The sequence below is a fragment of the Antechinus flavipes genome, chromosome 4 (assembly GCF_016432865.1).
Source record: "Antechinus flavipes isolate AdamAnt ecotype Samford, QLD, Australia chromosome 4, AdamAnt_v2, whole genome shotgun sequence".
In the NCBI taxonomy this organism is placed as follows: Eukaryota; Metazoa; Chordata; class Mammalia; order Dasyuromorphia; family Dasyuridae; genus Antechinus; species Antechinus flavipes.
The window spans coordinates 37051747-37077841 of NC_067401.1; the positions used below are offsets into that span (position 1 = coordinate 37051747).

The 26095-nt window shown below is 37.6% G+C and overlaps 1 protein-coding gene across 1 annotated transcript; it reads left to right on the forward strand.

Annotated features, from left to right (window-relative positions):
• Nucleotides 1-2925: 2925 nt before the first annotated feature.
• On the forward strand, nucleotides 2926-25658 carry TAF15 (TATA-box binding protein associated factor 15). Its single transcript, XM_051992449.1, has 16 exons — nucleotides 2926-3042; nucleotides 7137-7176; nucleotides 8994-9042; nucleotides 9128-9212; nucleotides 9296-9398; nucleotides 11465-11658; nucleotides 13203-13323; nucleotides 18698-18732; nucleotides 19318-19350; nucleotides 21494-21603; nucleotides 22162-22291; nucleotides 22978-23070; nucleotides 23979-24063; nucleotides 24144-24232; nucleotides 24341-24770; nucleotides 25517-25658. The coding sequence occupies exons 1-16, from the start codon at nucleotides 3036-3038 to the stop codon at nucleotides 25554-25556; spliced, it is 1644 nt and encodes a 547-aa protein (XP_051848409.1). The 5' UTR covers nucleotides 2926-3035; the 3' UTR covers nucleotides 25557-25658.
• The last annotated feature ends 437 nt before the right edge of the window (nucleotides 25659-26095 follow it).

The window sequence follows — 26095 nt, forward strand, 5'->3', positions numbered from 1 at the left end:
GTTGTGAGGTCCAAATAAGATATTTGTAAAGCACTTACTATAGTATCTGGCATATAGTAGGTTCTTTATAAATATTTATTTCCTTCTTCTCATAGATGCTTGCTGATTGATTTATCTGGAAGCAGATGGAACAGAATTATGATGGACAGGACCCAGAATTTAATAGAAGGGAATAAGTGGGCCAGATTGCTTTCGGGAAATCATTCAGTGTTTTTAATGATCCCAAGCTTTTTCTTGAAACACACACACATACACACACACACACACACACACACACACACACACACAAACAGATTTTAAAAATCAACATGGTTTCCAAGATTCTATGTGGCTGTATGTGGAGTTTTATAATCTCTAAGGATTCTAAATTTCCCATAATCCAAAGGACAATAAAGAGACATCTGGTGGGCATGAATAAATGGGTTTCAACATATTACATTGTGTACAAAAAGCATAGCATAAATAGATCATCAAAGAATTGTGTGCCTAGAATAGGAGGTAGAAAGAGAAAGGCATAGCAGATGGACAGCACAGCCTGTGCTCCATTGACATCCAAATACCAAGATACCTAGAGATATCTCTTCATTTTCCACCTGGATGAACTCCTTTTGCATGTCATTGGCTTCTCTTCTGTGCCCCAGGAAACTCATTTTGCAAAATGCACTCAATCTTGGTTATTCACACTTTATCAGTTGTCTCTGCCCCTCTGATTAGAGGGTGTAGCCATGAACTCTTCAACTTCCATTTAAGGTGGAGAAGCAAGAGAGATGACATTCCTCAGATATCTCTTCATTTTTTTCCCATCTGCACTCATTTTGGATTTATTTGGCTTCTTCACTAACCCCCTCTCTGATATCACTAAATATGCTCTATTCACATCTCTGCTGTCTTTTCCCCTTAGATTGTAAACTCTTTGAGGGCATGGGCTCCCTCCCTCTCTCCTTTCCTTTCTCCTTCTTTCCCTCTGTCCCTCTTTCCTCCCTCCCTCCCTCCATTTCTCTGTCTCTGTCTATCTCTATCTCTGTCTCTCCTCAGCACTTAGCACAGTGCAGGGCACATAATAGATCCTTAATAAATATTGATTATTGACTAGAGGAAAGTCCTCAGAAGTCTGCAATCTATTTGTGGAGCATTTATGGGAGACTATAGGTGAGAGTCATATAGGAGGAGAGTATATGGAAAGATTTTGAGTGGATGAAATGCCTTCCACTGTTGAGATCACAAATCCATAGAAATAACCTATAGGTTCTGTCCTTCAGTCTAACTTCTGAATCTCTCTCTGAATTCCTTTAAGTACCAACTAAAATATCTCTTTCTATAAGAAGCCTCCCTACCCCGCAGTTCCAGGGTTTTCCTTTTTTGATTATTTCCTATTTATCTATTTATCCTGAATATATCTTGCTTTGTATATATTTGTTTTCATGTTTTTCCCTCCACAAAATGCTAAGCTTTTTTTTTTTTTTTTGGTATCCCCAACCCATGTGCCTAGTGCACAGTTTTTGCTTAACTGAATGAACTAATATTGAATGAGCGAACCGAACTTGTTTCATATAATCCCCAGCACCTAACAGTGCTTAGCACAGGATAGATGCTTAATTAATGCTTAATCGTTGATTGTACTAGAAGAGAAGATCTTAAACTTTCTGGATTCAGGACTCCTTTCCACTTAACAATTCAGGAGGACACTCCAATTAGCTTTTGCTTATGTGCATTATATCTATCCATACTTACCCTATTAGAAATTAAAGCGTCTTAGTATTATTATAAAAATAATTTTGATTTCGGGATCCTTCAGGGATCCCCAATCACATTTCAAAGAACTCGAAGTCAGAAGACCCAATAGTCTTCCTCCTTTCTAGTTGTGTGACCTTGGGCAATGACACCATCTTCTGAGCCTTAGTTTCCTTATCTATAAAATGGGATTATTGTTACTTGCTTCAAGGATACAATGTACTAGAAAGTGTTTTGTAACCAGAGAGAGTACACAGATGCTATTTCTTGCCACTATTTAATCTTTTTTTTTTGTTTTTCCCCTTTTCCTTTTCTCAGACTCTCGGGAAGCCTAGGAGCTGTTTAGGGACGAGGGTATTAAGGTGTTCATTTCTGACTCTAACCCCGGGTTCTAAACTGATCGATTTGTTTCATTGTAACTTGCGTTTTTTTTCCTTAAAGAGAAAATAACACACTCCCTAATTCTACAGAATCCTTAATGCAGAAATCGTTGGCGATTTCCTTTTTTTTTAGAAATTATCTCTAATTCGGAATGCTGATGGGGTGAATTCAGCTCCATTGTAGTTGATCTTGTCGGCTGTGCGTGCGTGCGTGCGTGCGTGCGTGTGTGTGGGTACACGTGTGTGTGCGATGGGAGCAGCTATTTTGTCCATTCTTCCCTTTGTAGTGCTTTTTCGGGGGCAGGCCCATCCGCTGGATCCTCCCCAGGTGGTCACCGAATCCTGCATGTTACGACTCCTCCTTTTCCTTTTCTTCCATGTGAGAACGCCACCTTGTGGCTCAGTCTGTCTACCTACTGTATGCCCCGCGAGGGAGGGAAGGAAGGAGATCGTACCATTTCAATATTAGGTGGAGAAACATTTTCTAGTTATTGACTGGGAAGAGTTACATTCGATCGCTCCATACTTTTTGACTCTCTCTGGCGTTAAATGAGAGAGAGAGAGATGGTCGATATAAAGGAGAGATCTGGTTTCTCTATTGCTTCCTCCCCGTGGGAAGGCAGCCTTGGTATGTCCCGCTTCTCAGTTCCCTCTCCATAGTGGTACGGTCCAAGGCGGGGAAGGCATACCCTGCTGCTTCGGTGCTCCGACTCCCGGAGGCTGGGTTTGGTCAGCGCGTGCCCCCTCTGACCGGGCCGGAGTGGTACGTGCCGCCGCGCCCTGATTGGCCACCGGAGCCCCGCAGTCGGGCTCGGCCCGCCGCGCCGCCCTCAGTCTGGCTCTGGCCGCCGCGCCGCCTGGCTCTCTTCCTCTTCCTCGTTGTCCTCGGCGGGCTGTGGGGGCTCCGCGCCGCGGCCGTTAGTCATGTCGGGTAGGTGCGCCCTGTGGCGAGCGGCGGCCGCGGCGGCGGCGTGTGGGGGCCGGTCCTGCCGAGGCTGGCCCCGCGCCGGCCCTCCGACAGGCCGGCTGAGGCGGAGGCGGAGGCTGAGGCGGAGGGGGGGAGGGACCGGCCGCCGCCATGTTGCGCTGAGGGGGACGGACGGTCCCCAACGCTCTGGGCCCGCGGCAGGCCGGGCCTCCGGCCTCGGGCTCCGAGCTAGGGGGACGGGCCCCTTTGAGTAGCCAGGTGGAGGGCGATGGCCTTCGCTACACCATCAGGGTCCAGGGGTAGGTGGGGGGGCAGCCGCGATCGGAGCGTCGGGGTCCTCCCTCCCCTCCCCCGGGCTCCTCGAGGCCTCAAGCGAAGCCCCGGGCCTCAGTTTCCCCTTCTCGCTTCCCGCCTCTCTTTTATGGCCTCGGCCTCTTCAAAGAAAGTTACCCCATAAAAGCCCCGTGTCTTCCTAATCTCTTGAATCCCCCTAGTTTTGGGGGTCTTGGTGTCCTGGCCCCCCTCCCCACCCCCACCTGCTGTTTACCTGCTGCTGAAAGCGACACTTTTCTATTATTGATGTGCCCCCGAGGGGTGTGCGTGCATGGCCTGGCACTCCAAGCTCCCCTCCAATGAAAGGAAGAGGAGAAGAGAGTAGAGAAAGAAAACACTCAGTCCTCGTTAAGAAGCGCTTACTGTGCCAGGCACTGTGCTAAGCCTGAAAAGCCCCGAGTTCTCCAGGTTGGGGGGGGATGATCCATCAATCACTGAACCTTTAGGAATCACCTACAACCTGTGCTCATAAACGGGGATGTGAAAAAGGGCAAAAGACAGCCCCCCTCCCCGCTAAGACTTAAAGATGAATCGGTAAATAAACATTTTGGAAATGATGTGCCAGGCACTGTGCTCAGCACAGAGGAAAAGACAGTCCTTGCCCTCACTGAGCTTAAAGAGAGAAATCCATGGGGATACGTTTGTGAAGCACCTACTATGTCGGGAGACACTGAATTAAGCACTGGGAGGGCAAAAACCTGTTACTGACCTTAAGGAACTGAAAGAAAGGCAATCCGGTGGAAGGCCAAGTCAGAATGCCCTGTCTTTGTATCCTGGGGAAAAAAAGAGGGGAGGTTGGGCTGCTGTTGTGGGTCACCTGCCCGCCCCCTGCCTTCCCTCCCTGCCCAGGTGCTAAGTTGAGCGGGCAAACATTTCAGTGAAATGGAACCATGCGGTTGGAAATCTTGCCTGGTGGCCAAAGTCTGCTAAATTTTTTTCCCCTCAAAGGGCGGTACCTGTTTAGTAATTAAAAGGTTGGGGGAAAAAACTCGGAATGACTTACTATCCTGCTGATGGTATAGGCAGAAATGAATGAATGAATAGAAAAAATAAAAATGGTAAAAAGGACGCATGTAGTCTCCTTAGCTAGTCAGTGAATCTTGTCTTTTGCTCTCATGTTCTGAGAACTGGAAGTCGGATGCTGAGTTTCCCTTCCTTTGGCTCTTCTGGTTCTAATGACATTTTTGACTGAGCCTAATGCTAATGGAGTTTGGGAAATGCATATGGCCACATTATATCTATCAAGAATGTTATCTGCCCAACATTTTGGTTAATGGCAAACTTGTAGGCACTTGCTGTGTGGTGTTGTCAAATCACTTCTCTGTCTACCTCAGTTTCCTCTATGAAATGGGAAGTCTAATATTTCCCAGGTCTGTTGTGAGGATCAAATGGAATATTTGTAGAGTGCTTAGCAGATTTTAAAGCAAAATGTAAACTCAGGTTATTTGGCTAAAAATGAGATTTCTTCACCAATTAAGTAAACTCTGGTGTGTTTCAAGGATGTGTAGTTTACAGTCTGAAAATGCTTTCAGTGTCCTTAAACTTGTTTAGTGTAAGCATAACTGATTTATTGGTGTATGCAGTTTGAGTTGACTCAGATAGGTGATTGAACAAACACAATTTCAGGGGCTTTACTTCTTGTGAGATTCAGTGTCTTTGTAGATGTAATCAGAAAATCTGATTTATTCTGTAGTATTAAAAAACGTCCAAGCCATTAAATGTTTGGAAGTTAATTGTATGGTACGTAATGCTTTTTTTTTTTTTTTGGCTGCTTCTTTTTACACTCAGAACTAATTGAAGAACAGTTGCATGTTTGTTGTGGAAATAGCACCAGACTTGGAATCTGGGTTTGAGTAATAAACTCAATTTATTGAGTTTAATAATAAAATAATAAAAATAATAATAAGTAAAAAGTAATAAATAATATTACTTATAATAATAAAAAGTAGCTGGTGACACTGGAAAAATCATTTTAACTTAACCTCTCCTTGACCTAGTTTTATTATCTGTAAAGTGAGACTATTATAATATATCCACCCTCTCAAAGTGTGGGTGAAAAAAATCACCCTTTATATTTGTCTCATACAAATAATTAGACTAACTAATGTTTAACGTTTACAGCATATAAGTAGGTGCTATTTATTATCTTCTCCCCCCCCCCCCTTTTTTTTTTTTTACGGGAAAACTGAGGTGGAGGTAGGCTAAATGAATTTACCAGGGTTACTAGGTGAAAGGAATTGGGTCTCAGGTCTTCTGACTTGCATTCTACTAGGCTATTTAGCTGCCTCAAATGCAATTTGGTATTGTTGCCTATATTGCTTTTGTAGCGAGCACCTATCTCTATTATTAAAAATGATAATAATGTGTATTAAAAGTAATCTGAGTGCCCCGTGCACTAAATAAACTGTTTTAGAATATACATAAGTGACAACTTTTCTTTGTTTTACAAAATTTTGGTCAACAAATTAATTTTAAACTGGTAGTAATTATGATTGTTTAATCCATTCTTCTCCATTTTTTTTTTTTTTAAGGGGAAGTAGCACATAACTGCTTCTCATTCAGGATTTCCTCCCAATATATGAATTAATGCACTATCTTCTTTTCATTGTGAGGGTATTATATAAGCAATGTCATGTACCACATATACAGATAGCTTACTTTAGAAAATGGCAGGCATAACTAATACCATTTTCCCACTGAATCTAGAATGAATTAAAGTGAAGAAAAAGCATGTCATTAAATTAAATTGATTTTGGGGGATAAATATCAACTAATCTGACTAGAGCTAGTTTTGTAATTCCAATATAGAATTTAAACTTATTGAGTTACATATTGTGATAGAAGTATGTCACATGAGAAACTGAGAGCTTGTGCTACTTTGTATAACTTTGGACTATGGAAACAATAAAGATTTAGAAGTAATGAATTGAAAAATTTGTGTTATTGTTTGAAGTCAGATCAAGAATATAAATCCAGATTTAGAGGTGTTTCCTCATGATGCATTGCTTTCTTTTATGCTATATTTATTCATACCTTTCCTCTCTTCCCCTAATTTTACAATTCTTGAAAGATGTATAGGAATTTGTATGTGTGTATGGGGTGGTGAGAAATAATTCCTTTCTTTAGGAAGTAAACCTAGAGTAGGACATGTTTGTCCTTATCTGTTCTTCAGAAACACTTGAACAATTGTTAGCCATGTTTTATTTCCCCCCCAACTCTTATTTCAACTAAACTCATAAAGAAGCTTCTGTTGTAGCTGACAATCACAATGAAAATTATGTACTTCTTCAGGATTACTTGAGAGTTCAAGGTGGACAGCATATCAGGGAGATACATGGTAAAATATACAAGCAGATTAGTATTTTGGAATTGGACACTTCATGTTTAAAAGAAATAGTACCCCTATGTAGTAGAATATCTTGTCATAGTAAGCTAGTGCCATCTCTTTTTATGGATATATTTATCAGGATAAAATTGTTTTAATGGTAATGATTTTTTACAAACGTGTCCGTACATGTTCACATGTGTCACATGAATTTACATGTTTTCACCTAACCCACCTTGTGACCATGTGGAATAAGAGGGTTTATATTTGAAATGATTAGGAAAAAAGCAAAAAGTTATTTATATAGCTCTTTATGTATAGCTACTTTTAATTCTTGGTTTGTAACTTCTGTCAACTCTTGCATAGAGGGACTAAAGTTTGTCTTTGAGTGAATCATGCCTTCCCTAAAAGGTTTTAACATTATTTCTTTGTGTTTTAGATTCTGGAAGTTACGGTCAGTCTGGGGGCGATCAGCAAAGGTAAAGTATACTTTTAATACATTGAGTGGAATTGAAACAGGTGAATTCAGATGGGATTCTATACTTGAGAGTTGATTTCTGGATGTCTTAGGGGAGATTAAAAATTAGCTGTAAATATTCACAAGGGGGAGAAGTGAATCTTTGTAAACAGGAGATCTGGCAGAGTAAGAAAATGGACTGAAGTTGATAGGAATACATGGAATTCCTTACATAAAAATAGAAGAAAATATCTCAAGTAGCATTTGAATTATTTGCTTTAAGAAATTGCCCCCAAAGCAAGCAGCTTAGTTCTGATTTTGCAGTGTTTTAGTAACTGATTTTCTGTAGGCTTTCCCATAAGATTCTGAGATCTCTGTGGAGTAATAATACCCAGGAAGTGTATTGTCGTTTCTTAAAGCAGCACAATTTACAGCCATGACTACTTTGGGTGAGTTCTTAATAATGCCAGAATATGAAGAGCACCATGCTCAGCACAAAGAAGGACTTAATTGAAACTGATTCTGATTGTCATATTGCTCTTTTGTGAAGGAGCATGTAGAATTTGCTTTTCTTGTTTACCAGTAAATTCTCTGTCATTCTAGTTTTGGTATTAGAAAACCATACAGGTGCATACAGGTATGTGGAATAGCAATTCAAGTATGATGAACCCCAGGGCAATTGGTATAACTTAAAATAAAAGGAAAAGATGGTTTCTAGAGAATAGCTTTTTTGTGCTTTTTAACTGTGGATTTCAGAATATATTCAATATACAGGAACATATATATGAGAAGGGTTTGGGGGAATAGTGTTGCTTGGTGTTAGTGGAAAATTAAGAAGGGTTTGAGATACAGTGTTGCACAGTCAAATATGATATACAGTTGAGTGCTTCTTTAAAGCTGTATCCTTTGCCTGTTCTGGGAATTTCTAGTTACATTGCCTAGGTGTGTCAAAATGTCGGAAAGAAAGGAACTTGTCAAGCATGATAGTGAAATAGATGAACTTGCTAATGTGAAGAATTAGCCTTATGCTTCCTGAACCTTATGACATCATTGTTAGTATTTGGCATATACCTTTTTCTGCCTATGATATTTTCTGGTGTAGCTCACGCTACATTTGGCTCCTGAAAGATTTTACAAAGCGAAACCAAGTCTTTAGTCCATATACTATACACTATACAAAGTGTTTGGCACAGAGTGGGGCTGGGGGAAGATTCCATAAGGAGAAAATTAAATTGTACATGTAAAGTATATGATATCAGGCATATTGAAGTTAGGGTGATGGCATTGATGACTTTATTGACTCAGAATAGTTACTGGTCATCAGATTTTAGTGTACCGAAGTTCACTAGCACTTGGGGAACAGAAAAAATACAAAATTGAGAGGCCGCCTTGTTAGTTTTGGATTTATCACTAACTCATCATCAAACCTAGTGCAAATCACGTTTCCTTCTCTGCAAAATGAGGGGTTTGGATAATCTTGAAAATCCCTTTCAGTTTTCACATTCTGGATATACCTAGTAACTCATCTTTGGGTAGTGTTCTCTACCCAACAATCCTTGTAGGAATGTGGGGTAAGTATCATTGTTCCCCACTTAGAGATGAGGAAAAGCAATGCTCAGAGGATCAGTAACTCACCCATCTGATGTAGGATTTGAGTCTAGGCCTCCTACAATGATTCTATTTCATTATATTAGGAGGTTCTGACATAAGACATGACATAAAATTAAATATCTTTGAGAAGATTTGAGATAAAATATTCAGGGTTCCTTATATAATGGTAGAAGCTGTAAAATTTAGTCTGGGCAGTCTTTTGTTAAACTCCAAATGTTTCTTTTACAGCTATTCCTATGGCAATCAAAGCAACCAAAGCTATGGACAAGCACCACAAGTAGGTTGAAGTTCAAATCATGATCCATTTAAACATTTACTTTGTTTTCAGTAGGCAATGAAATGAGCATATACCTAAATTTCAGGGTTATTCTGGCTATGGGCAAACGGCTGATTCCTCTTATGGACAGAACTATGGCGGCTACTCAAGTTATGGACAGAGTCAATCAGGTTGGGCTGATTTGTTAAATTTGCTATTTTAGACATTTTAAAATCAGAATACTTACTAAATGGTATACCCATCCAATCTTTAGGTTATTCACAGTCCTACGGTGGTTATGAAAATCAAAAGCAGAGCTCATATGGCCAGCAATCTTATAATAACCAGGGACAGCAAAACACGGACTCATCGGGAGGGTAAGGAAATAAAGCCAAAGCACTGGGCCAGTGTTGGACATTTGGAGATGGTTAATACTGTAGGTATTAAAATATGAATCTATCATCACAAAACTCTCTTGAAACCTCAGGTAGACATGTCTTCCAGAGAAGTTCTTTAATAACAATTTGATGTTTTATGAATGGAAAACAGTGCAGTTATATGGTATTCCTATCATGTTTGAGTTGACTTCTGATTTGCACTTTTTGTTTCTTTGTGACTTCATTGAAATTTTCAAGAAGTAAGCTCATGATTCCTTTGTAACTGACACTAGCATAGTTGAAAATTTTGAAAGAAAATGAAATTTGGGTTTTAGTTCTGTACATGGAGACTCATAGATTTAAGTGAAAACTTATCCACAAATGTAAGGTGTCTTTAAAAATGTTTTAAATTATTATTTAGATGAGGGATAGAATTTTATTAACAAGTTTAAAGCCTTCTCAAAAGCTCTTTGTTTTGAAGGGCTTTTTATTGTAGCAAATATGAATAAAGAATAGTCCTTATAAATTGCAAATTACTAATGCAACTAATTAACACCAAAGATAAGGTGGTGTAGCAGAAGACCCTAATTTTAAATCTCATGAATATTTCCCATATGACTGCATGAAAACCTGTATAAATGTGTAAGGCATTATTGTTAACTACAACAGGGAAGAGGGAAACAGTAGTGTTACTTCAAGCCCCTGTTAGTTGGCAGAAGTTCAAGAAAGTGGAGTATAAAGTATGGAGCGTATGGAACATTTTGTATGAAGATGCACTTTCTGAAGTATGATAGGCAGTGAATTGTAAACAAAAGACAAAGTCACTTGACAGCTTTTTGAAAGAGAGGGACTTAAGATCTGATCCCTTTTATTCTCTTGAACTAGAAGAGAAAACAGTGGTGCTGCTTGTGGGAGGGATTATGGCAGCATATTTGCAGTGGGCTGTTTGAGCAGAATTTGCTTTGAAGAGCAACTAGCCTATTACATGGAAAGTTCGTCCATGTACCATTCTTGGCACAAATGCCGTCACTTATCAGTAGAATTCACCTTATTTGATATTGAATAATCTATGGCCTCCCTAAATGAGAATTAAAACATGTGCAGACATGTACCATACATCCCTCCTCTCTTCTCCCTTCCTTCCCCCTCCAAAAAAAAAAAAAATTTAAGCATCCAAGGGAATATTATCCAAACATTCTGAGGGATTATGTATATTTAAGCCAGTGATAGTGTGATTACTCAAAATGTTTTGGGAACTTCCCTTTTAGAATTGACTTCAGAACTAGTTTAGAGCCCACAGGAGAAAAATATCAGTGTCATATCTTTTTGGGTATACCCTGCTTTTTGATCCTAAGTGGTAGTGACTTGGCTACAGATGGCTCTTAGCTATTTCTGAAAACCAAATCCTTCCTCAAAGGATGAAGATTTTCCATCACTGAAGATGGCTAAAACTCTGTGCTACAGGCTCTGAAGTCAATTTCAAAAGAGAAGTTCCAAAAATACTTGAGCAATGGTAGCATTTTTGGAATAATTGTATAGCCCTCCCCCAAAGTAACTACTTTGAAAAGGCAGCACTCATTCTGATATATTTATTGTAGCATGCTTGTTTTAAAATAAAATTATGCTTTATAATTAACTTAAGAAGATAATAACAGGAAGCCATTTCTGGAGTCGTTAGTGTTTCAAGGTGAGATACTTTCCATGATTTGGTATTTCTTCAAGATTTGGCATTTCTTTGACTTTCCAAATACATTGGTGCAAAATTTCCTTGTAAATTAAAGGTTTTAATTTTAGGAAGACCTTTTTAGGAAGAAGAGTGAAAAGCATGGCCAGATACAGTTAGAGTGTAAGCTCCTAGTGAGTAAGGGTTGTATCATTCATTGCACCTGTATCACCAGCGCCCAGCATAGTGCTGGGCACAAAGGAGATGCTTAATGAATACTTGTTGATTGATGAATTGATACAGTTGAGATCTAGCCATTTAGCCCTTCTTTTTCAGAATAGGCCATCTCTCTGTTTAAAATAATCCTCCTGAGAACTCTCCTAAGTTCTTGATTCCTGTTTAGCCAAGGTGGAAGAGCGCCTTCATATGACCAGTCAGACTATGGTCAACAAGATTCATATGACCAACAGTCAGGCTATGACCAACACCAAGGTTCATATGACGAGCAGTCAAATTATGATCAGCAGCAAGACTCATATAATCAAAATCAGCAGTCCTATCATTCACAAAGGGAAAGTTACAGCCACCATACACAAGGTAAGCTACACTGACTATAGAGTTCTAGTTTGTTTTTGCAGCCTCATTTTAAAAATAGCTACGCAATGACCATTGGTTTATGGTAGTGGATTTGTTTAAATGAGTCAACCAAGATTTTAGCTCTGTACAAAAATGTTGAGTGGTCTTGAAACTTCTTAGCTTTCTTTAGTAGCCTACATGCCTTTTAAACTAATTTCTTCTATCTTGCATGTACACCTCTTGAGTATTGGGACCCCTGAATTATTGGTTAAATGATCTTTGATTATCTTGGCATCCTTGTTTTAATTTTGACTGCGTCCTTCTAAGGCAGGGCTTCTTAAGTCTTTTTGTGTGTGGGTGTGTCACGGACACTTCTGGTAGTCTGGTGAAATTTATAGATCTCTTCTCATAATAATGTTTTTAAATAATTGAAGAAATGCTAGATTTCAATTAAAAGTTCATAAAAATAAAGTTGTATTTTTCTTTACTCTTCCAAGCTCATGGACCTCCAAAATCTATTGACATACTCCTTCCTTGTTTGTGGATTTCCTGTTCCAAAGGCTTTTATTTGGGGATGCTATGATCTTATTAGCATTTTCTTAATAAATTTATCAGTCTTCTTTGATAAATAATTGATCCATCTTGCCCACTGATTACTTTTTTTTTTTTTGAGTGAACAATTCTATTTCCTGAGCATATTTAGTGAAGGCTGTGACTCTTGAGCAATTATCTAGGATGTTGGTGCCTTTTACTTTGACTTTCATTTAGATTGTTCAGGTAAACTAAATAGAAACTTTAATTTAAAGGGAAAACTCTTTAGGGTTATAATATAATAATTCTATCTAATGCATCAGAATCATTGGATTGATGGGGATGATTTACCATAAACAGTACTAAATCTTGGAGGATAGATTCAAAGAAAAACCAGTGATTTGCTGTTTGAAGTTAGTGAATTGTAGAGACAGTATAGTTTAATGGAAAAAATCAGAAGATCTATGTTTGAGTACTGGAGCTGCCTCCACCATTGCTGATGATTGTGTACCTATGACTTACTCCTTTGACCCTTCTCATTGTTTGTTACATAGGGGATATCTATAAAATTCTTGTTTGTTCTAATATTATAAGTATTTTACAGTTTACAAAGTGCTTCCTTTTTAGCAACCTTCAGTTGTTAAACATGTAGTTATCCTTTCCCATTTTAGAGATGGGTAAATTGAGGTTTAGGTGAAGTGTGACTTGCCTTAAGCCACATAGCCAATAATGTTAGAATTTGATTCCACTGAGTTTTTTAAAAATTCATTTTTCTTTCTGTCATATTATGCTGCTACTGAGAGAAGTGGCCTCACAGAATTGTTATAAGGAAGGTACTTAATTCTTAAAACACTGGAAATATTAGCTATTGAGTTTATGAAGTCTGACTGTGACAAATATAGTGATGCCATTGTCTTTTAAGAAGACTTGTATTGATTTTTGCAGAAAAGTGCCTCAAAAAACCTTAAAAAAAATCATTTGATTTTAACAAGAGCATTTATCAGAAATGTGATTTTTTTTGTGCTTTCTTGCAGATGACCGTCGTGACATGAGTAGGTATGGAGAAGATAATAGAGGATATGGCGGGTCACAGGGAGGAGGTAGAGGGCGTGGGGGATATGACAAGGATGGAAGAGGTCCTATGACAGGATCAAGGTAAGTGTTTGCATCCAAATTCTATAATTCTTTTTTGATTGTTACTTAGCTAATTTGGTTTTAGGATCTAATCAAGTATTGGAATTTTGAAGAGTTATGAAATTTGGAATTATGTTCCTTAGAAGGGGGTGGAAGAGAATGCAAGGAATATTAAGATCTTGGGTTTGAAAAGATGTCTGATAAATTACTTAGATTAGGCCATATTAGTTAGCATGATATTAGTCCACAAAATGTTTATCAAATAGAGATGAACAAAAATCCACCTCTGTGGTTGTCAGGCCATTTTGTTTTTTCTGCCAGAGCTAGAATCTAAGATGTTTAAAAAAAGAACTCTGGCAAATGTAAGTCTTTTGCATATAAAACAAACAAACAAAGGTAAGTTAACTCAAAATTGGAGGATAGAGTTCTCCTATAACCTTGAGTACCCTTGGGAAGGGGATGTATACAGTAAAAACCAGGACAAATTAGATCTTAAGTGAGGGGCAGTACCTGTTTTCTATTAGAACAAAAGCTAATTCCAGTAGTTTAATACAGCAGTCTATATAACTTTATCCATGTTTTCCTTTTGAATAATTGAATGCAGTATCATAAAACTATGAGCAAATATATCATCTGTCTAGAAATCTAAAACATTTATTTACTTAAGAAAGTTGTGATGTAGATTTTTTTGGCCTTTGCTAGGCTCCTCAAACTTTTAAGATTTATTTTTAAAAATGTTAATAATTGGCTTAATTTAAATATTATTTTAAACGTACATGTACATTTAGGATTTTAGCCATTTAAGACCAAGCTCAAAGGGTAGTTGAAGTTTTTTTCTCATAAGAGAAGATTTGTAAGTTGCAGTTTTGTGGCTAAAAAGATCTGTATTGGTCAAAAATGAAACTGGCTGTGGTCCACAAACTGTCACTTAATACCAAATCAGTTTCAATTCACTTCTTTGCTGCTTAGGGCTTGCTTTTGGATCCCTAGAACTGAATTTGAAAACAAAACAGTTATACTTATTACTTTTCTCTTCAAGTAAAACTGGCATTTGAACCTCCTGTTTTGGATTTGTCAGCATGCTGTTTTTCTGTTCATTGTATAATGCTTTTGATATTTTGGGCACAAACTAAATACAATTTTATCAGAGACTTCTGCAAGCCTCAGACTTTGTGAGGATCTTGATTAAACCATAAAACAATCAGTTTACTGTATATAGTTAGTGGATTAAATACATCGTGTTTTCTTTTATTATCGAAGAAGACACTGTTGTCATCATGCCATCAACAGGACATGAGTGAAGTGAACAATACAGGGTGATTTGTGCAACTTTCCCTACTTGTCTTTTATCAGTCCCAACAAAACAGAACAAAACCCTTGATAGGCATCACATTATACTTTCATGTTAGTAAGTTTAGCTTCCATAATTGATTGCTTTGGAATAGTGTAATAATAGTGAATAGTCTTCATTCACAGCTCTCTAGGCATTACATCATAGATTTATTATTCATCATAAGGAAGTTGTAATTTTGTCCTTATCTGCAAGCATCTGTTATGCTCTATATAAGATTTTGTGAGAGTGGTGGAATTTTCAGGGTGTCTTTGGAACAGGTTCACACCTTTGGGAAGAAGCTTGAAGGGTAAACTCCTTTGGATTTTACCTGAGACCTACTAGTAAAGCAACTCAGATGAATATCAGTCCTATTTCTCAAGACCTTTGGTTATTCAGTGCAGTTGTAGGTAGGCAATAGCTCAGGACCATTTTGAGTCAAATGATTTGACGTTAGCAGTGAAACTATCTTGATTGTGGGCAGAAACTGTCCATGGAAAATCCTGACCATTGTTCAGAGTTTTTATTTGGGTTAAAACTTTTGCATTAATGATCCAGTCTTAAAAGAAATTTCTTAGATTTATTTGCTCGTGAATAAGAGAAAAATATGATCCCTCAATATTTTCCCTTGGTTCAGAATGACATTTCTATGTGTTTTGAATCATTTCACTTAAAAATAGGGTTGAAAATCTCACCTTTCTTGGCTGCTTGAAGATTGTGTAGCACTGCTTGGGTTTTATATTAAAACTTTAAAAGGAATAGGGGAGAGCAGAAGAGAAGACAATCACAAATCTACTTTTAGGACTACATAGTTAAGAAAAGGAAAAATTGAATCTAGAGGAAGGTTTTCAGTTTTTCAGATTTCAGCAAAGAGGATTGTGGGAGACATCCTTAAATTTGAAAATTTGTCAGCTGCAAATCATGAAATTTGCCACAAAAAATTGTTAACTCTGAAGGATAATCAAGTTGAGATTTTTAGTGGTCAGAATAACTAGTTTTTTCAAACTGAAATAGAAATTTTATTCTTTTTTGTAGTTTAGCACTAGAATAGGCTTAAATTTTTTTCTTATTCTGAACTTTACTATTCTGATGGAATTTTAGATTGTTAATTTGTTACAGATTGTTTTAGATACATGATTTGTTCTTTATTGTCTAATAGTTGAATGTTATCAGTAGTGATGGTTTTAGGATTTTATGAATCAAACCTAAAAGTTCTCTCTTTTAGAGTGTCTTCTTTCTCCAGTAAGTGTGTTTGAACAATAGCTTCCTTGAAAAAGGTGTATGTGTTCCTAACTCTTTGACTTGCCAGATGTAGTTAGGAAACATTGCTGAATTCAGGAAGCTTTTGCGCCGTACATGACCAAAGCTTCCAAGAAAGAGAGAAAATAAATATAGATATTGTTGAAAACTATTAAATCTAGTGTATTACTTAAGTTTGGAATAATGATTGGTTTTCCCCCCAACACCAATAAATTGTTGAAATCCATATTTTGGTTTCTATTTTAACAATATATTGAGTTTCCTCAGAACACTAGACAAGTTCTTGAACTAGTTTTGTTTCTCGCCAAGTTTGAGCCTTGAGTAGTATTTACATCTTTGTAGAAAACCTACCAAAGAACCTTAGCTTTCCTGAATGACAGTGGGACTAATCTTTTAATGTAGGCCTAAGCCCTGTTTTATTCATTCTTTCTCTCCCACAGTGAAGGAAGGGAGTGAAAGCATTGCTCTTCATCCAAATCTGTCAGAGGAAAGTAGTTTTACTATTATACTGTGGTGGACTTGGAGAAAATCCTGGTGACCTAGTTGTTTTCAAATTCAACAAAATAGACCCAGATTTGTCTCTTGAATAGATGATGAAGCCATAAAGTTGAGAAACTTTGGAGGTTGTTTTTATAATTTAATAGCTTTTTCATTTTTAATTCAGAATATTCTTTTTTTATAATGTACTCAGATTTGTTAGTTCAGTCTAGTGTGTTATAAATTAATATTTACCCTCATTGCAGAAGTTCAAAAGGAAACCAAGAGTAACCATATCATGTTTCACCATGGGATGGGCTTACTGTGTGGGACTAGGAAAAATGTGTCACATCTTGTTGGTAGCCATAATATTGAAATTTTCAACTACTTAAATAACAGTTTAAAAAATTACATAAAAGCTCACTTAGAGAGTTAATGGGAGATCACAAATATATTCACATTTGATTTTCTCTTATACAACCATTCTCTTCTACAGGCATGTTTTTCTTAGGCTAGTTCAGTGTGAAATTCCTGGAAAGCAGTGGAATTTGAAACCAGCAATTATATAGCACTATCCTACACCGAATTGTTTCTTTTTTCTTTAGCTGCATCAACTCTTTGATACCCTATTGGTTAAAATAGTAGTAGAGCAAAAGTACCTTTTTGCATTTATAAGTGAGATAAAACTTAGTTATTAATCCATTCATGGAAAAATAATTTCCCCCTTAGTTCCCTATTGAATAATTCTACTCTTTGTCTCTTTAGTAGGAATAGAGATTGGATGTACTTCTTAGCTCTTTTTTCTCTTTGGAATTATGTTGGGCATATAAAAACAAACTTGCGCAAATGAAAATTCCATATCAGTGAAAAGAATGTTACTACATTACACAACAGAGTTGCTATTTGTATTTGCTATTGATAAGATTTTCAAAGGATTAGGCTCAAGAAATCCCTTTGCTCATGTTTGGCTATACAAAATAATGCAAAGGACTGGAAACTGGCATAGTTATTTAGGTATGTAAGGAAGGGATGGAGGAGGGTGGATGAACGTTTTCTTGCAAAATAGCACTTAGAAAAATCAGCTCTGACTATGAGAGGCTTAAATTTCCTAAATTGTTCCTAATTTCTAGGCTTGCAGAAACCAAATTTGAGTAGATTTTCAAGTTTAAAGTTTTGCCTTTATTTAGAGGTACAAGGAAGTTATAAAGTAGGAATAACTGAAAGGAAAACTACTCACAGTGGCTACTTTTTTTTTTTTTCCCCTAGAAAAGACAAATAAAGGAAAATCATTTGCTTGAGGGCTTTTGCTTAATAGAAAATTAGATACCTCCATCAAAAACTTTGGGTATTGTCCCCTTTTCATTTCATATGGCAAGTCTTTACATTTCTACTTCAGTGCAATTAAAAACATCATGCTATTGCAGGGGTTTTGAATCAATGCATTTGAAGTGCATTTCCTCTTGATTCAAGTAGGAAACTGTTGAATTCTTGCCCATAATTACCAGAGAGGATATTTGAAGGTATTGGGTATTTACCAAATTGAGAAAAAAATTATATGCCTGAAATTGTGAACTGCTATGATTGTCAAGTATTTTATTACATCTGTGATGTGCTCTAAAGATCAATGTGCAGAACATTTGACATAATGAGGTAGTATATATTTAGTAATTTATATAAGGCATCTGATTGAGTCATACTGGGGATGGAGAAGCATAATTCAACTCCCTTCTTTTCTTTAGAGTCCATTCTCATTAATATATTCACTTGTATATTTTACACTAGATTTCAGAATGAATGAATAAAATGTAACAGCTTTTCATACTGAAACTCACTATTCATGTACCTTTCCACCTTTTTGCCTTGTAATACCAATCATTTAACATCATCTCTCTCATTATGATGCTGAAATTCCACGCTTGAATTTGAATATTATTCTAGACCCTTTATTCCTGATAATTTTTTTTTCTGTTGGATAGGATATTTGCCCTAGTTAAGCTTTCTTTACTGTTATGTCTCCCTACTTTAAGTCAGGGGTTATGTAGCATCCATTTTGGCCTTGGGTTGGGGAGAGTTTTTAGGTTAGAATATAAGATATGATATTTACTTTCAGTTGAGTGATTCTCTTGGAAGTAGTTTTCCTAGGAGAACACTTAATTGGAAACAACCCCTGGAAACCTATGAAATGAAACTTACTGGAAAGTTAGGGGTGCTACTATTCCCCTAGGCCATAAGCTCTCTACTTGTGATCAGTTAGGTGTAGATTGAGCCCAGGGCTCAGCACATTAGAGACTTAAGGAAGAAATCATTTCTTCAATTTTTCCTCTGCAGTGGTGGTGACCGCGGTGGCTTCAAAAATTTTGGTGGTAAGTGCTGAGTATCCCAAAATGTTTCAGTGGAAATGCTGTATAAATCTAAAAGCCACCACTATCTATCCCTCAGACGCAGTCTGAGCCTGTTCTTACTTGGTTGAGGCTGGTGTGTGTTGTGTGCTTTTAAAAAAAAAAAGCCAAAGTTGATCTCTTTAACAGTCCAATGGGTTTCTACTTCTGTGGATTTGCATGAAAGAGTCTGTGGTGACCAATGAGACCTTCACCAGGTTTTGACAAAATGCTCTTTTATAAAGGTAATCGACACAGTGGTCTTAAATCAATAGGGCATTCCTGCTCCCTGATTTGAAAACCTGTACTTAATATGAGCAGTACTAGCATAATGCCAAAGTGGCAAATGCTGTCTATGACAAGTTTAAGGAATTGTTGATACTCAATTTTGATTTGTTATCAAACTTTAAAAAAAATATCATTTAACCAATATATTTACTCTATAAATGTTATGGTTGACTTTGTAAGCTATAGAAATACAGTTGAGATTTTCTTGTTTTTATTGTCTTAGAAAGAAACCTTTCAAATGGATTTCCTTAAATAGCTATTACTTGTTTTCTTTTCTCTTAGGCCACAGGGATTATGGACCGAAAACAGATGCTGGTAAGCAGTTTATAGCTAATAACTTTTAGCATTAAGAATATATGCCTTAACTTGCATTCTTTGAAGAAGTTGGGTGGTTGTTGTTTTTGAATGCCAGTGTGGGAGTTGATAATTAAAAAAAAAAAAAAAAAAGCAAAAAAACCCTTTAATTTCTGAAGGAACCCCAGAAAAAAGGAATAATGGGGTAATGCAAATGTTTGATGGATTAAATCTCTGGATCTGACTTCCTTACCTGATCTTTAACATTTGAATTCTTGTATTCTTAAACAGTGAATGGAGCACTATGAATTGGGAACATTGCTATATATGTTGAGAATTTGAATGATAACTTTGAGTCTTTCGAGGAGACTAAGTAGTAGACTATTAGAGGTCTTTGATCAAAGGGAAACTGATTCCATGATTTTCAATATGGATTCATCTTGCTTATTGTGGAGGTTTTTGAAACTGACATTAATCCAGTGGTTAAAAATGGTGCTGAATATAATGCTCATAGATTTAGAACTGGCAGTGGCCTCAGTTCATTTTGTTCAAGCTTCTTAACTTTTTTTTAGTGTTACAAACCCCTTTGGTAGTCTAGTACAGATTATAGACTGTACTTCTTCATAGAATGCTTTTTAAAATAAATTAATATTAGAGGAAATGTTAAATTTTCAATCAAGATTAGTGAAAGTGGATATAATTTTTTCCCCAAGTTCATGAATCCCCTGCGTTCTATTAAGAACCCCCGATATAGTTCAGGCCCACTCATTTTATAGAGGATTTGACTGAGGCTGGGAGTAACTTGTCCCTGGTAAGCCTGGTAGTGAATGGAAAAGCCAGTTCTTGAACCCAGGGTCTTTGATTCTAAATTCATTACTCTGCATTGTACCTTTGAGATCAAAATAAAATACTTTTATTATTACTTGAAAGGTCTTCACACTTCCCAATGTTTCCTGCCTACATATCCTTTTAGAAAGGGCATTGGGGAGCAATTAAATGCCATTCTTTAAACAGTTCTACTTCTAAATTTTCCTAGGCTTTCTTAAAGATTCTTCCCTTTCCCTTCCTCTTCCTATATCCTTAATAATCTATATGGTCAGGTATTTCTTAGAATTAATTTTATTACTCATTGCTGTACTCCAAGAAATAGGATATGAAGCCTAAGATTTCTTGGCTCCTTCTACACACTTGTTCTTTCCATATCTAAAGTTGGAGTGACTGAAGTGGCCAGATCTTTGATATAGTGAGTTTGTTGCATTTACTGATAGTCATCCTTACTTTCTTTCATATGTAGAAACAGTTGAATACCAAAAAATCTGTATCTGGCTTATGATGACTTATTAATAGTATGTCAAAGAATTTTAGAGTAAAAAGGCTTTTTGGTGACCATTTAGTCCAGTTCATCTTTCGTCTTCTCCAAATCCCTTTTGTAATCTGCCTGACAAGTGGTTATCCCGCTTTCAAACTGACAGCAGTGCTATTTCTCAAGGCAGCCTATTCTGTTTCTGGAGAGCTCTCATTGTTAGGCTTGAGGTCAGGAAAAGCCTCTTGAATCAGTCCTCTTTGCATCTTCTAGGTGCTGCTTTTGGTTCTTATCCCTGGGACTAAATAGAATAAGTATATACCTTTTTCACATGACAGTCTTCATGTACTTAAGGACTGGTATCCTGTTCCCCTGAATCTTACCCTGGCAAAACATCCCTGTTTCTTTCAACTGATCTCTGTAGGGCATGAAGACAAGTTTCTTTATTTAATTTGGTTTCCTTCTTCTGGACAGTTCTAAGTTTCAATGCTCTTCCTAAATTCTCCAGATGTGACCTAATCAGGGAGGGTTTGGCTTACGAATTGTCATTATCTTACTATTTTTGGAAAACCCTTTTCTTAATGCAGCCCAAGATTGCCTTACCTTTTTTTTTTGTTTGTTTTGTTTTTGGATTGCCATAACATATATACCCCGTTTTACGGGGTCAGTCAAAGGTGTAAGACCTCCGATTCTGTTTCAGCTTGCCAGAGATGCAGCAAGTCTTTCTAGCTATAGTTTTCACATTTGATAAATGTGCCATATGGGTCTTAAGTTCTTGACAGCCTAGGGTCAAGAACACTGTTATGTAATCAAATCAAGAAATAGATCATTTTAACCTCACATTTTTTTCCCTCTTCCTAGACTCAGAGTCTGATAATTCAGACAACAACACGATCTTTGTTCAAGGACTTGGAGAAGGGGTATCAACTGATCAAGTTGGGGACTTCTTTAAGCAAATAGGAATTATTAAGGTGAGTTCTCTGTGGAGAAAGTCTGGTAGTTTCTGATGTTTAAAATGTGTGGTATCTTTTTTTAGGCCAGCTTCTTTATAGTCTGTCAACTCTGCTATGCCATGGCCCTTCCCCAGTTTGAAATGAATTCTCTTCTCTCTCTTTGTATATTTAGATTATCTTACCTTTCAGGAGGCAATTCTAAGTGTATTCTTTTTCCCTTTAACTTCCTTGATATTAAGTGATTATTCTGTACAATTAGCACATTATTGTGGATTTTATTTACAGATTATGCCTTGCAATTTCTTGCTTTATTTTCAGTTCTTAATTCATTTATGTATATCTTATCTCTTTAGTTTGATAATAAGCTCCCTATAGGCTATGACTTTTATTTGCTTGCTTATTTATTTGTTAGCACGGTGTCATGTAGGTGGTAGGCACTCATTTAAATACTTGTGAATTGATGCCCCATTCTTGGGGTGTTGATGTTGAGCTACTCCTAAACTATCATCTTTATTAAGCATCTTACTGCATAATTTAAATGTGAATTTAAAGAAAGCCAACTTAATTTTTTCCTAGACAAATAAGAAGACTGGCAAACCGATGATAAATCTATATACAGACAAGGATACAGGCAAGCCAAAAGGAGAGGCAACAGTGTCATTTGATGACCCTCCTTCAGCTAAAGCTGCAATTGATTGGTTTGATGGTATGCATAATTTGAATTAACTTGTAGTTTCTCATGTATTAGTTGTTGAAAAAAGTACACTTTATAGCTGAAGATGGAAGTACATATTGACCTATCTACTAGCTATATGTACCTTACCAATTTTCAAATCAACCCAAGCCTTTGTTAAGTATTTATGCTGTGTTAGATACTGGGAATACAAAAACAAAAATGAGACTGCCCCTGCCCTCAAGGAAGTTACATTTTATTTGGGGTGGGAATGGGAATAAAACACATTTATGGAAATGAGGTAATAAAGAACAAATATAAAATAAATAAAAAGCAATGGGGAAGACATTAATAAGTGGGGAAAATGTGGAAAGAGCTCTTGTAGGAGATGAAAGGAGCCTTCATCCAGAGGCTTCCCATGTCAAGGGTCCCTCCTTGGAAGCTGGAGTTCTGAATCCTTAAGCACTTTAATACCCCTGTATTTCTATAATATTAGATTGAATAAGATATTAACTTCCAGAAAGCACTAATGCCATGTTGTAGGAAAAGGACCTCTTTAAGCTTTTCTGTTGTGACTCTTGTGACTCTGATGCATTTGTTCTTTGTAAAGCCTCACTAATACTCCTTGTTCCTTTAGAACCAATTTCATGGGGGGTGATTACACATACATCCTTGTTCTTTGATTTCAACCATTGTTGGAAACTGTTATTCTTTTCCAGGAAAAGAATTCCATGGCAATATCATCAAAGTATCTTTTGCTACTAGAAGACCTGAGTTCCTGAGAGGGGGTGGAAGTGGAGGTGGGCGACGAGGTAAGTTGTTCATTTATCACTGGGTCTCTTCCAAAGATATGACTTGGAATTTTGCCTTGGCCTCTCACCTTATTGCAGGAGTTTGGGTTAAACGTTCTTTCTTTGGATTTCTTTCTTCTCTGTTAAATGGTAGTTAGCATGGAGAGTATAGCATAGATGAGGAAGAAGATTGGAGATTTATCCCCTCCACTCCCTCCCCCTCTTCCTCCCCCCCCCCCCCCCCCATGGGGTTTATAATATCTTAGAATTGGCTGTTTAGAATCAGAGCAAGTTTTTTCTAGCTAGCCTTCTTTGTGCAACCCCTACAATCCCCATCCCTGGAGTTGGGACCTTAGCCCTTGGAAATATAAAATGTTTCAAAAGTGAACAATGTGCTATTTCCTAAATGTGGCTGGCTAGAGGAATAAATGGGAAGTGGTCTGGAAAGGCGCAAGGAAGGTTTTTAAAAATTTATTTGGAAGTAAAGAAGTAGCTGATAAAATAGCAAGTCAAGGGGGAATAGTTAAGGAGCATCATCTTGTGAACCATCTGGAGTTATGATTATACAACTTGTTTCTTTCCACACAGTAGGGAATAGTTCTTCCTATTGGTTCTGTATACTTCTTCAGCCTTCAGCTTTACAGGGCCCAGATTTGGTCCATTATCTATAGTAGTCAAATGTATATTGAGAATTGAAATTGAAAATTGGGGTAGTCAAGTTACCTGTAGGTTTTCAATACTTTGGATATGTTTAGGGTTAATTTTAAAGTTGGGTTAAATTTTAGATGGAATTGGATCTATCACATTCTAGAGTTGATTCTGGATTTGTCCATTTACTCTATATTTGTTCAATTCTGCCAGCAAGGATAGTATGGGAACTGATTTTTTCTCTGTCAAGTGAGTTTCCTTGCTATGTTCTCTTCTTTTAGGTTCTCGTGGTGGATACAGAGGGCGTGGAGGCTTTCAAGGTAGAGGAGGTGACCCGAAAAGTGGTGACTGGGTTTGTCCTAATCCGTAAGTATCTCTTGTTTGTGGGCAGGGACTCTGGCATCACTTGGAAACGGTCTAAAAGCACATCTTTCCTTCTCTTTGAGGTCATGTGGAAACATGAACTTTGCCCGAAGGAATTCCTGTAATCAGTGTAATGAACCCAGACCAGAGGACTCTCGTCCTTCAGGAGGAGGTAGGTCACTTCTTTAATAGTATCACTATGTAGCTTGCCCTTTGACTAGGATTAAGGAGGCTTTGTGACTTTTCCTTTGCCCCATCACTTTGCATTTTTATTTTTTAGATTTCCGAGGGAGAGGCTATGGTGGCGAGAGGGGCTATAGAGGCCGGGGTGGCAGAGGTGGAGATCGAGGAGGCGGTGGCTATGGAGGAGACCGAAGTGGTGGTGGTGGCTATGGAGGAGACCGAAGTGGTGGCGGCTATGGAGGAGACCGAAGTGGCGGCGGCTACGGGGGTGACCGGAGTGGCGGTGGTGGCTATGGGGGTGATCGGAGTGGTGGCTATGGGGGTGACCGAAGTGGCGGCGGTGGCGGTGGTTACGGAGGTGATCGAAGTGGCGGTGGCTACGGAGGTGACAGAAGTGGTGGCTATGGTGGAGACCGAAGTGGCGGTGGCTATGGAGGTGACCGAAGTGGCGGCGGCTACGGGGGAGACCGAGGTGGTGGTTATGGCGGAGACCGAGGAGGTGGTTATGGTGGCAAAATGGGAGGCAGGTGAGTATGTGTTATGTAGCTTGGAATCACTACTTCTAGATTCTAGGATTGCTAGATCTTTTGCTTCCCATTTTTAAAGAATCTCAGTTGTTGCAAGGGACCTCTACATTTCTCTTAACCTGAATCTTTTCTAAAACAGCTCTGACAAGTAGTCATCTAGACTATTAGAGTTGGCAACCTCTATTCTGCTTTAAACTAGCCCTAATTATTAGGAATTTTGATCTTCTGAATGGAAATTTGCCTCTCAATTTCTACTATTTGGTCCTGTTTCTTTTTAGAGTCAAACTTAATAAATCTATTATCTTTTAAACATAATATATAACAATAACATTTGTATCATGCTTTTAAATACTGCATAATTGATCCCATTTAAATCTTACATTAATTTTTCAAGGTCAGAACTACAGATATTTCTATTTACAGATGAGCAATCTCAGACTTTGGGAGGTTCAGGGACTTTTCTTTGGTCACATGACACAGCTAGGAAGTGCCAGTTTTCCTGACTCCTGTCTGTCTAAAACCTAAGGTCTTGTATTTGAATACTTATTATCCATGATTCCATTAAGACTGCCATGTTCTTCTCCCTCTCTCCCCTCTCCCCTAAAAAAAGTGCCATATTTCTAAGAGATTAGCTTTTCTTGAGGTTCAGGTACAGTTCTTTTCCTCTTTTTAGTGGGAACTGTAATTTTCACTGACTTCTTTCATTAATTCACCAATATGAATTTGGTTTTATTTTTCATTTCTAGAAATGACTACAGAAATGATCAGCGTAATCGACCATACTGAAGACCGTCTTGATTGTTCCTTTGCCTCTGACATGTTCGATAGTGAAGTTGCCAGAGTTCTGCCTGCTGCTTTCCTTGTGGCCTCTTCTCCAGTAGTGGAATTAAGTGACATTTGGATTTTTATTTTGGTGGGAGGGATGGGGCAAGTTTTTCTTTTAGAAATGTCCATTGAAATTTCCCCTTTTAATTTCCAACCTTCTTCCCAGCCCTTGAACAGTCTGAAAGCTGAAAATGTTGTAAAATATTGCCAAAATGGAAAGTGTTTTGTAATACTGCAATAAAGGCTGCTTGTTTTTTTTGTGGACTCTTGTACCTCAGCGCCATTTTCTTACATATGAGCATGAAAAGTAGTGTATTATAGGATCAGACTGTAGTGAATCAGGAAATTAATTATATTCCAATAACTTTTTAATGTAAGAAGTGAAATAATCATGAGCAATAATCATTGAGTTGTATATATGGGTTGTTCCCAGAAGTCTTAGTGCTATTTGAAGTTTTAATTCTACATGACTTAAAGTTGCTCTAAGACTTTGAGACACC

Bases quoted from the DNA above. Each gene is read 5' to 3' on its own strand.
- TAF15 (XM_051992449.1), top strand. The intron at 7,177-8,993 runs GTAAAGTATACT...TTTCTTTTACAG, and splicing joins TCTGGGGGCGATCAGCAAAG to CTATTCCTATGGCAATCAAA. The intron at 21,604-22,161 runs GTGAGTTCTCTG...ATTTTTTCCTAG, and splicing joins AGCAAATAGGAATTATTAAG to ACAAATAAGAAGACTGGCAA.